Source organism: Paramacrobiotus metropolitanus, unplaced genomic scaffold (assembly GCF_019649055.1).
Source record: "Paramacrobiotus metropolitanus isolate TYO unplaced genomic scaffold, Prichtersi_v1.0 Parri_scaffold0000147, whole genome shotgun sequence".
Taxonomy (NCBI): Eukaryota; Metazoa; Tardigrada; class Eutardigrada; order Parachela; family Macrobiotidae; genus Paramacrobiotus; species Paramacrobiotus metropolitanus.
In genome coordinates this window covers 29,529-40,816 of record NW_026570367.1, presented here as the reverse complement: position 1 = coordinate 40,816, position 11,288 = coordinate 29,529, and the positions used below count along the sequence as shown (strand labels likewise).

Genomic DNA, 11,288 nt, shown 5'->3' with positions numbered 1-11,288 from the left:
ACTGCAAAACTTCGTTTCGGTAGTGTTAATGGTAAGTATTTACAATTAATTAATAATTTGCTGGACAACTTTATGCTGGAGCCTGGGAAATTTCATCGCGATAGACAAGTACCCAGATCCGCTATCCAGCGCTGGCTAGGATTGAAAGTATGGTAGTCTTCTATAGAAAAAAATTAGGATACCACGAGTAATGCTTAACTGGCTTTTGCCGGGTTTACGGCTGTACGCACATACTTAATCTGGATAACAAAATTAATTATATGAATACTGATTATCTGTGCCAGGACTTCGGCCCCTCTCCTTTGAGGCAAAGGATCTCGGGTTTTACTTCACCAATTTTGTTGCTTTAAAGTACATCAGAATTCTCTAGGTGTAGCGGTAGATCCAAGATTGTTGACTTTTTGCCAAAATCATTTGTCTAGGTCCAGTGGTCAATCATTAGCTTGTTACCATGGACGCGATAAGAAATGCACACTGTTCTAACAGAACTTGACCCAGAACAGTAGAAAATTAATATCTGTTGCTCCTGCTTAACAATAAGTACGAGTATAATACAAAGTAAAAAATTCATATTACTTGACACGGTATTCATCATCACGTTAGTCATCACTGCAAGTTATGTACTGTATGTACACAGTACAAGTAGACAGTCCGTGTTTCGATTAACTTATGTAAAGTGTATCATAATAATATTACTAAACATACTGTCATAATATTACTAAACCCATACGTATGTAAGCGACCGCAAAGCAACACATCGTTGGAATTACTTATTTTTTAATAGTCATCGGCCAATATTCATCCGTGCTGGGCTTGTTATATGAATACTAACTACGTAACCAGGGTCCTCGACACTTTGCCGTTGTAACCAAATTTCTCCCGTTCCACACATCCCATCTGCACGCTCTAAAGTGCTACAGAATCCTCTCAGTGTCGAGAGTGTTCCTGCATCATCAGTTTTCTGTAAAGCCCAATCCCCACAGTCCAGTGGTCACTCAAAAGCTTGTTACCATGGTGGCCATTAGCTTAGCATGGGCTGTTTGTAAATCCTCAGATTATTACTATGTGTTATTATATCGAATTGTCACTGAAATTAGCGAACTGCGAATTAGCAAAAATAACAGGTTCTGCTCACGCCTGTTTATTTTATTCGTGCCTCCTTAATGTAATAAACATCGTGCCATTATTTAATACATATGCAGTTAACCTTTTTACATGCTCGAAATCCTAAGACATTATTCATCCGTGCTGGGCTTGTTCAAATATAGATATGTGATAGGAATGTAGAATTGGTTTAATGAATCCCGCGATCGTAAAGTTTAAGCACTGAATAAGTACCCTTTGTATCGTCGTGTGAATTACCGTACAAGTTTGAAAAATTAACTCATGTAAATTATAGTGTGATTGCAGTTAACGAAAAGGAAGCTACCGTATCGGCTTTGCGTAGTCCTAAAGGAAGGTTCGGTACACGTATATCAAAGCTTGACTACTTTTACTGCAGCAATACGCAGTGATATTTTTAGATACCAATATTTCAAAGCCAGTGATGTCAGCAAAACGGCTCCAAAATGATAGTGTTACAGTAAGTAGGAGCCCTATCAGCGCATTACTACAGTACTTACTCGTAAGACAACGAATACATCTACTGCCGATGAGTGGGAGCGCTCTGTGTGTTTTACGTGGGTAGGTCTACGGCATCATCTTAATCATCGATGAAAAATATCTATCGTAGCATTTGCAATCCTTCAGTTAACATTTCTAAACCCCTATGTATACGACATCCATTTGCAAGAACTGTCGACATCCCTATGGTCGTTTTCGTATTTTGTAGATCTCGTGCTGGAATACTGTAACACGGAAGTTGTTCCTCTTACTACCACGACACAGGAGGAATAATTGCCTGGAGCACCGTACCATAAATTTTAGGTAAGACTTCGGCAGCAAAGTTTTAATTTATCTAATCACTTGACTAGGGGTTGCCTGAATAATTCGTTAGTACAGGCTCCCAGAGGCCGGAACTGTTCGATCTCTATTTCCGAGTGCACCCGGACAATTTCCAAAATGCATTTTCATGCTATATATTGTACTCCTAGTCTCCTGCCTTGTATTCCGTATGAGTACACAAAATATTTTACACAGTGATAGTAAAAAGATAGTTAGTTAGTTTCTTTCTCAGAAACTTACTTTATTTACAAGTTAGAAATTATTAGCGCTGAAAATTGAATCATTTAGCTGCAAGAGAAAAATTACTGTTGATAACTAGATTTCCGGAAATAAGGTACTTCGCGGGTAACTATTGTGTGTGCGTTGTGCGCACATTGCATAGTTCCAACGATAAATTTTATGTCGCAAAGTTCATACCATAACACGATCACAATTTTATCGTCTCTGTTTATCACGTTCAGGTTTTGTTGTATAAAATAGTAACTGTATCCTACAATGCTTTGGAGATGGATGTGGAATATATGGAAATATATCCGTACCAAAGCTCATGAAACGTAGTTGTAGTAGACGCAAGTAAGTTGTAGTAATAGTATTATTCTAACCTAACATTAAATTGGCGCTGGCGGTAATATTATAATTGGCGGTTTTATAGGTATGGAGCTGGAATATTCACCGGACATGGCTTTCAGTAACGATACATATGACTACGATCAGGGGAATTTCCTCGTTGACTTGCCATGGGAAGTGCAGCACAATATTTTCAAACGCTTAGACCCCAAGAGTCGCGCTTCTCTGCGCGAAGTTTCAAAAGATCTGCGTAATACAATGGATGATCCGTCTTTCTGGAAACGGCAGATTGTCCGTCTATCATCTATCCGGCGCTTCAAAGAGCCCATGTGGAATCTACTTCTGCAGCGCAACATCCGTCACATCGAAGTGCGTCCATCAGCTGACGAGACCCAAGAATACCACCGCCACAACATGGTGTGGAATGATCTGGAATGGGGCCAACTGGCCGAACGCATCCCCGACCTGAAGTCGATTACGACGCCCTTGAAGTGCGACAAAGGCAAAGGCCTGCCGTGTGGGATGCGTGACCTTGATCAGCTGGAGCAGTTGAGGGTGCACTCGGTTCTGTACGCTGACCATCAGTTGTTTATGGATATGTCGTGTTTAAGCACTCTCAAGCAGCTCTGCATTGAGGTGCTCTGTTTGGATGTGTTGGTCGAACGAACGGACGCGCTGAAACATCTGGCGCAGCTGCGAGATTTGGAAGATTTGCAGCTAACATTCCGCCGTTTCACCATGTTAAATAAACAAGCCTTTCAGTACTTGCTTTATCATCTGCCAAAACTCCGGCGCTTTGCATTACGCCGTTGTTGTTTCCGATTTCCTGATATCAGCGTGATTTTTTCATCACCGCCACCGTCAGATGATGTTAAGCAAAAAACGGGCACAGTGGATGGAAGCGAGATTAATAATCATGCCGATAATGCGGCAGTCGAGCCGGAGCGCATTAATCGGCTAAATTTAACCGAACTAGATCTGAGCGGAACCTTGCAGCATGTGCTCAACGAGGACGCTGTAACCGCCCTAGATACGTTGCAGATTTTCCGCTTACAGACACATGGCATTGATGACTCAATTCGTGAATTTTTCCGTTCCTGTTTCACAAAATGGCAACGACTCGTTGAACTGGATGTGCGCAATGCTGATCTTCCGGCCGACATATTCCATTATGTTCCGCACTCTCTACGCATTGTCCACCTGAGCTTATCGGGAATAGATTTCAGTCTGGAGGCGCTCTTGAAATTATCGGAACGTTGCGGTACACACATGGAACAACTGCACTTGTATGGATGCGAGCCAAAACATCCGCAAAAACTGTACTACCTTCCAGACTGGTTTCCTAATCTCAAATGTCTTTCATTTGTGGGAGATATCGGATCGATTTCACGAGAGATCCTGTGTCGTTTGAGCGAGATGAAGTTAGACATTTTGGACGTACGTGAATGCCAAGTTCAGCCAGGGAAAGATGTCTGGGATATTTTACGATCGCTCATGGGCAGCCGAACTCATATTCTGTCATAATAATTTAAGAACTAAACACCAAACGAATTTCTGTATGTACTTCCTTACTCATATAAACCAGTGTGGGTTTTTATTTTTACAATAGCCGTGTGGTTTTCCAGTTTGCGTGTAGGAATTATATCTATATTAAAGATACCTACTCATCATCAGTAATTGTTCAGGACGCACGATTACATGGGACAACCAAGCCAGTAAACAATAATTTAAACCAAAATTTAGTTTTAGCCCAACCACCAATTTAAAAGAAAAAAACAAGAAAATAAATTTCAAAATTAGCTTTCCATATATGACAACCATTGTAATTACCAATACTGCCATCGCCACTGTAAAAGATCTGTAGAGGAAGGTACTAGAAACACATTGTACCGGATTACCGGAAGAAAAATACCCGAAAATTTGATCAGTGTCCAGATTAACTGTCTAGTGGTCTCGTTCTTCCGGAGAGAGATACGGTAACCCAAGAGCGTCAAAAATGGATTCTTCCGTGGGCGTCTCAATCTTTTCTCCTTCGTTAACTTTTTCACCATCCTGATAAAGGCACATTAAAGCGCTCAAGCGTAAAATAAAACTGAAAAATCTCGTCCTAACCTGTCGGATGACGTTTTTGTGCAGAGCATAATCTGTCAGAGACATGTCTTTTTTATGAGCGTAATCCCGCATAGACCGAACAAAATACATAGATCCGGTCCAACCGAAAACGCAAGTAGCCCATTCGTTGTATGGAGAAATTATGATGTCCAAGCGTCGATGCTGCAAAATAAAGTTGAAACCTAAACATAAACTTGTATGCGCACTATGTAGCATGTACAAGTACAGTGGATGCCTCACGATCAGATATGTTACAATTTACACCCTTCAAAGGTATTTACCAAAATTGTTACTAACTTATTCAGGCACTCTACCTTTGCTTCTTTTCGGTCAAGTCGGCAAACCCCGAAATATCTTTTATGATGTCCATCAGAAATAGAAAGGTCATCCGTTAAAAACCCTAAAAGAAGAGCCTTATAAAGCCTAACTAGCGTTTTTACGCGTGTGACTCGACTACCATAAAACTTTTTATCATGCATGATCCTACTCAAAACTACTTTCAACTCATGATCCCGATCCTACTCATCAAAGTACAATCAATGAAAGTGCACCGACCTTTTTGATGTAGTTTATCCAACAACGGCTTAAGAATGGTTTCGTGAGAATGACCGTCCGGATGAGTCATCAAGATATCAACATCACCGCACAAATCCCGTCCGCGCCGATAACTACCACAGACTTCGAAGATAAATCCTTTCTCTATGGAATCCGTAACAATTTTCACGACATGAAAAATCTCTTCCACCTCCTCACGTGGCATTTTTTTCAAGAATTCATCATAATACTGTAAACCAATCTTTTGTTCAGTGGTGAGAGAAGCTTTCTCACGAACATCATCCAGTGTTCGATATCCCTATCACAAAACAAAAAGCAACAAGATAAGTCAACCGCGCCATCCTTACGGCAATTTCCACAGGAATCTGTTCTTCAAGTTACGCATTACCATCTGAGCCCATCTTTGGGCAGTTTTCGTCCCCACTCCATGGATGTTGACAAATAGGTTTATGACAACGTTAATGTCGTCATTATGCACTAGCTGCTCATTTTTTCCCACGCGACCGGTATCCAGAAACTCCATTATGTGACTTGCAATTCGTGGTCCAACATTTTTTAGATCTTTTAATTGCTGTAATTAACAGGACAAAGTCATGCACTCAATTCTTCTAATAAAGAATGTCTCGATTCATGAATTCGAAAGCAGAACAAATTAAATTTACCTGGGCATCTACAATCGGTTTCGGATATCTCCGAATCGCCGAGATGGCTCGAGCATAAGCGTATCCTCGGAATTTGTCTCCAAGATTTCGGTACATTTTCATCATTTCCTCCAGTTGTTCAACTAGCTTTTGGTTTTCGACAGCCAGAACTTTGCCGCTTGTTGGGCTTAGGAAAATATTGCTTTTCTGAAAAATACTACGGTTTATGGTGTGAATAGCGATAATCAGTACTTTTACGGAACAAGTACACAAACAGTGTTGGGGCTATCAGAACTTTACCAGCAATTTGGAAGCTTTACTATCTTCATTTTCGACAGCTGCCACATTCTGAGGCGACACCGGCACTTTTGCTGCACTGTTTCCTGTAGGCGTCACCCCTTCATCGTCAGAAGCCTGGTTACTTCCGGACGCATCGTCTCCTGCTTCATCTTCGGTAATCGATAAGTCAGAAATCGAGGATGCTCTGCTTTTGTGGTCATCGTCCGAATGGTAGCTGAATTGCCGATCCGGAGTTTCGTCACGTTTAGTCACCGGCTGTTTCTTTACTGAATGAGAACGAACACTTTCATCGAGAGACTTGTTTTCTACACTACTGGCTTTTTCCACGCCCGCAACGTTTGCAATTAAGTGACTCTAAAATGACAAAGCATGATCACAAATAACGCACGTTGCCCGCCAAATGAAAATTCAAAGGAGACAATCTCATGACCTGCGGCAAACATTACTTTCTAACTCAAACTCGGATTGTGTATAATTTAAAATGCCAGCAGTGGAAACCTGCCTGAACGAAGACATTCAATCGGTGATTGTTCTGCGACTCGGACAGAGGATCCAAAAACAGCCTTTCGCGCAAACACGCGCTGAGCCATCCCGCGCGCATTATGAAAGTGTTGTTGTTTTCGAGCGCACCTAATATGCGTTTTTTCGATTCACTGACAGCGGTTTCGTCCGTCGACTTGATCTTGCGTTTGCCTGGATGTAATGCGTCGGAGACGACTTGGAGCAAAGCCCGACATATGAGGGACAACGAAATGTGGTCATCAACGATAACGTGGCTGACCATTTCGCCGGACGGGCGCACAACATCCTCGGAAACAGTTCCGCCACGTTCGATGACGCGAGAAGCAAACACTTCGCGTCGGATCTGAAAAGCAGTTACTTTCGCTCATTCAGAAATACATGTAATTCCAGGTCGCTCAGTTGGATCAGTAAAATTATCTGCAACCGACATCAGTGAAACTGCGATATATGATACCCGCGGAAGCTCCAGGGGCAAGAAATAAAAAGTATATCCTTCGAAGCTCAATGTTCCCGAGTCCTTAGCTGGCGGCTGCTCTTGCTTGGTTAGCCTGCGTTTTGACAAGGACTGTTTCGGGGAACTCTGTCTTTTCTCCATCGTTCAATTTTGGCACAGCAGATCCCTTTGCAATGGACATCCGAATGGGAGCAGGTAAGTACAGTGTACTAGTACTCATCCAGCTTCCAGATTACACACTCTGCTGCTCCAACCGCAAGTTAACTTCTAAAAAACCACAGAACAGCCTTACAAAAGGCAAAATTACTGAAAAATTTCGGCATGGCATCCAGATTCCAGTCCATCCAAATTTCCGTCCTACGTCTAACATCCAGATTACTGGCTTCCCGTGCTTTGGTTACCTTGATGGCATTGTAATATGATAATTTATTGTATACCTTTCCAAAGAGACGGTAAAAAAACCTGAGTCTGTAGGTAAATCAGCTTACTTGTTAGGTAAAGAACATCAATTTAAAAACGGAAAAGAAATGGCTCTGCAAAACCTGTAACAAACAAGATCAACAAGCAGCTGACTGCGGTCTGGGAAACGCATGAACATGTCCCCCCTGGTAGTACAGTTATGCTGCTCGGAAAAACGCGTTCTTCCCTCGTATGGGAACAATGCGTTCATTGGCTGTGATCACAACCAATAGAAATTGCGTTCATTGGCTGTGATCACAACCAATAGAAATCACAGCCAATGAGGGCGTTGTTCCCATACGAGGGAAGAACGCGTGCTACACGCGTGCTACAATAAAGGAGCTCGAACAACTGCGGAGGACAGCTACTTAAAAAACTGGGTTTGCACTTTGCAGCTGTTCCGTACTCGCGGACTGCTTTGCCTGATCTTTCTGACGTCTTCAGCTCTAACTGTCTTGCAAACAAAAATTTCTGGTAAAAAATATGTAAACCACGGCTATAAGGTGATACATGTCATTACATAAGCACACCCATTCGAAGAAGAGCTTGAAGAACGGCGTTTCAGCTGTCGACTCAAGACAGTGGTGGGGTGGTCGATTTAGCAGTGGTGGGTTCCTCACTTTTCCCATAGACTTTGTATGTTAGCTTTTCTTAAACTTTTCTTTTAAACTTTACATTTTTCTCAAAAACTGATTCTTGTCGCGCCATCTGCAAACCTGGCGCTATCGAATGATATATAGACACCCAAGTTTCGTTAAGCGTTTCGCTCAGAAAAGGGAGCTTTGTATGGAATTCGCTAAGGCTTATTTTATTAATATATAGAGATAGTAGCTGTATCAGAACATTAATTACATAATTATTAGTGTGTAGCGGTGCTGCTTTATGCATAACATACAGAATCGTCATCTACATCAGATCGAAAATGTTAATGGTCATATTTCACTGTCACCTGATGATCATCTACTTACAATTAACCTTACAGTTAGCAGCAACCCATGAAACTCTCAACCAAAAAAATAAATAAAACAAATAAACAATAAGACTTGCTAAACGCTACACAGTATTAAAACGAGAGAACTAAAATTATAACATCCCACCAGTAGCAACAGCAGACACACATATTTTTAAACCAAATCACAGCATTATAAGTCCACACTACACATTAACCAATTTAAATCCACCGAACAGATACCGTTCGCTTACAAAATCATCTCAGCCACGCCATTGTTGGAAATGCCATAACAGCAAATCTTCGTTATGAATATGTCGGATTTTCAGAGCTGCCGGAATGTATTACCATCTCACAATTTCAAGGAACTTTATTCCGATGGAACGGACAATAACTTGGAAGTTTTCGGATCATCAAATCGATCCGGCGTTTTAATTCCAACCAGCATAGAAATACCCAGAGCCAGAATCAGTGCCATGATCAAGCCTGTCACCGTCGCCATCCATAAAGGAATCGTGAAAGCGTATTCACACGGTTGGAAAAATGTAGCGTCACCAAAGACGGAAGCATTATTGGTGGCGTTAAGGAACGGTTTGAGCTATGAAAACGAAGCATAAGACGATTCTAAACTGGTACACGCAAAATAACGATTCCATGCAAATTCGCAAGCAGTAAAGGATGTCATTGCAAAATAACGATTCCATGCAAATTCGCAAGCAGTAAAGGATGTCATTACACGCAGGTGTACTAAATAGCAGCAGCTGTAAATTGTTTAACCAAAATCACTCGCGTTTCCATAAATTCCTAATCAAAACCACTTACGATTATCTGGGGAAACTGTAGTCCTGCCATTTGTTCACCATAATCGGAGGTAAAAGCATACTGATCCTGGCAAAGATAAGCGTACCCGCGATCGCCAAAAGTATCCTGCGGGCGCAGATCCCAGTTATTCGTCTGGGTACCGTTTACACCATCGAATGTCGCCTTCAAGGTTATGTTCGTAATCCACCAATAGAAACTGTCATGTGCGAAGTCGAACCTGCAAAACAGCTTCCCATAGTGGACTAAAACAATTAATTAACGGAGTTGTAATAACAAAATTATTGAATGTTATACCAACCGAAATGTAGCCTGCTTTGTAGATGCATTTGATTGAATGCCGGATACATCCACGACAAAACTGAAAACAACGAGAAGCAAATGAGCACAGCAGAGTATAAAAGGTGTTAAAATGGGCCAGGAGTGGTAAAAAATTAATTTAAAGCTTCCTAATTTCTATGCATTATGCACACGGTTTACACCGCATTCCACAACACTGACACCAAACAATACTGTAGCCGTACAAATGAGATCTGTAGTGAAGATGTACATCTGTGCTAGTTCAACCGGAAACATCTGAATGTGTACTTGTACCGTTGTACGAGATGACCAGTTCTAACGTGGATTTTCTAGACTTCTGAGATTGTCTGAATGTCCTAAAATGATTCTTGCTCTTGCCCTTGCCCTTGCTCTTCCCCAATGACTTTTCAGCTGATTAAAAATGTTTGTGCACTTTGACAATCGCGCCGGTATCGGTTAACATGTTCGCAATTGCATAACTGACTTTTGGGTAATTCGCTAACTCGTAACATCGCCGACGAACCATCAAACCTCGTTTTATCGTGGTACGGGTGTGTAACCCACTCCACTAGTGGCAGCTTAGAAGTTGCCGTTGCAATACTTACAAAGCTGTGCCATTGTTATCTTCGCTCGGGCATCCAGATTCTGTTAGAGTGATTGTAGAATTTTCAGCAAAAATCTCATCATCAACCTCCCACTTCGACCTGACATCATGTGGGCCATAAACTTGAATCTGAATGGGATTAGATGTTTCCATTCGAACACACGGTGTAGTAAATATTAAAGTCGTCCCATTCCCAAATACTCCAGTTCTCGGTTTAATCGGCGTTCCTGTTGCTCTTCTTTCTCTTGATAGGAGTTCTTCTTTTGCTTCCGAAACCGACTGAAAAAAGTTACAACTTCAAAAATTTATCTATCATACGGTTTGGATTTCAGAATCAGCAGAACGCAGAACGCAAACCTGTATCCTAACGGCAACCGAAAAAGCACATGACACTGTCAAAACCGACAGAACGTGTAAGTAAAGCATTGTATGCGATGAAATAAAACCAAAATGCAAGGGAAACAATTCGTTTGGAGCAGAATAAAGATAACAACGGATGTAAATCCAGAAAGTCAGGAAGGAAGAATCTGGAAGATTATCATTTATTCACTCACATGATGTGGGCGAACAAGGATGAGTATCGTGCACTAAAAAGTAAAGCATGTATTAAGTAGCACAGCAGTAGAGGCAGTTAATAGCTGGCCCTGGCGGCATCAGATTCGCCCCAATCGGAGCTGATTGAATTTAGTGTTTTTGTTGCTGGATGGATGTTTACCAGTTTTATAAAATTAAATTTAATGCTCTATGCTTCTAGGGTTACTATCTGCGGCATGGGATTATTGGGATGATTAACGGAAGCTGCACAATTGCACATTCCTTGTTGCGGTTAAGGCCCCACGCCTTTGCTTGTACTACGGACAAAAGCGTGCACAAATTTGTAGCTGAGAAAAGCAGATTGACGTGAGCAGTGAGCATTTTAATTACTACCATCCCTGGCAAAAGCTTTGTGATTTTAGAAGTCGTTATCCTGGATCTTCTCTTTTGGAAGTTTTCTGCTTGACCGCTGCAATGTTCAATCTTATTTTTTTGTAAGTAAAGAAGTTAACGATCATTCGCGGATTC

At 41.5% G+C, this 11,288-nt stretch overlaps 3 protein-coding genes across 8 annotated transcripts; 1 reads left to right on the top strand and 2 right to left on the bottom strand.

Moving 5' to 3' along the window:
- Positions 1-1,144: 1,144 nt before the first annotated feature.
- LOC129599542 (uncharacterized) lies at positions 1,145-4,181 on the top strand. 4 transcript variants are annotated; one of them, XM_055497821.1, is made up of 4 exons: positions 1,145-1,459; positions 1,524-1,582; positions 1,832-1,926; positions 2,597-4,181. In XM_055497821.1, exon 4 carries the CDS (start codon positions 2,599-2,601, stop codon positions 4,033-4,035), a length of 1,437 nt encoding a protein of 478 aa, XP_055353796.1. In that variant the 5' UTR covers positions 1,145-1,459; positions 1,524-1,582; positions 1,832-1,926; positions 2,597-2,598; the 3' UTR covers positions 4,036-4,181. The 4 variants fall into 4 exon arrangements, with proteins under 4 accessions (XP_055353796.1, XP_055353795.1, XP_055353797.1 ...); XM_055497820.1 differs by having other exon boundaries at positions 1,524-1,683; XM_055497822.1 differs by having other exon boundaries at positions 1,145-1,464.
- Positions 4,182-4,223: 42 nt separating this feature from the next.
- On the bottom strand, positions 4,224-7,661 carry LOC129599541 (DNA polymerase lambda-like). 3 transcript variants are annotated; one of them, XM_055497817.1, is made up of 10 exons: positions 7,497-7,661; positions 7,096-7,362; positions 6,622-6,984; positions 6,120-6,473; positions 5,841-6,026; positions 5,567-5,749; positions 5,179-5,476; positions 4,938-5,023; positions 4,624-4,785; positions 4,224-4,563 (listed from the first exon to the last, which is right to left on the bottom strand). In XM_055497817.1, exons 2-10 carry the CDS (start codon positions 7,234-7,236, stop codon positions 4,456-4,458), a joined length of 1,881 nt encoding a protein of 626 aa, XP_055353792.1. In that variant the 5' UTR covers positions 7,237-7,362; positions 7,497-7,661; the 3' UTR covers positions 4,224-4,455. The 3 variants fall into 3 exon arrangements, with proteins under 3 accessions (XP_055353792.1, XP_055353793.1, XP_055353791.1); XM_055497818.1 differs by lacking the exon at positions 7,096-7,362 and having other exon boundaries at positions 7,403-7,661; XM_055497816.1 differs by having other exon boundaries at positions 7,096-7,660.
- An 804-nt stretch (positions 7,662-8,465) lies between these two features.
- Positions 8,466-10,677, bottom strand: LOC129599544 (uncharacterized). The gene is made up of 5 exons (XM_055497823.1): positions 10,584-10,677; positions 10,228-10,505; positions 9,624-9,683; positions 9,326-9,542; positions 8,466-9,101 (listed from the first exon to the last, which is right to left on the bottom strand). The coding sequence occupies exons 1-5, from the start codon at positions 10,650-10,652 to the stop codon at positions 8,874-8,876; spliced, it is 852 nt and encodes a 283-aa protein (XP_055353798.1). The 5' UTR covers positions 10,653-10,677; the 3' UTR covers positions 8,466-8,873.
- Between the last annotated feature and the right edge of the window lie 611 nt (positions 10,678-11,288).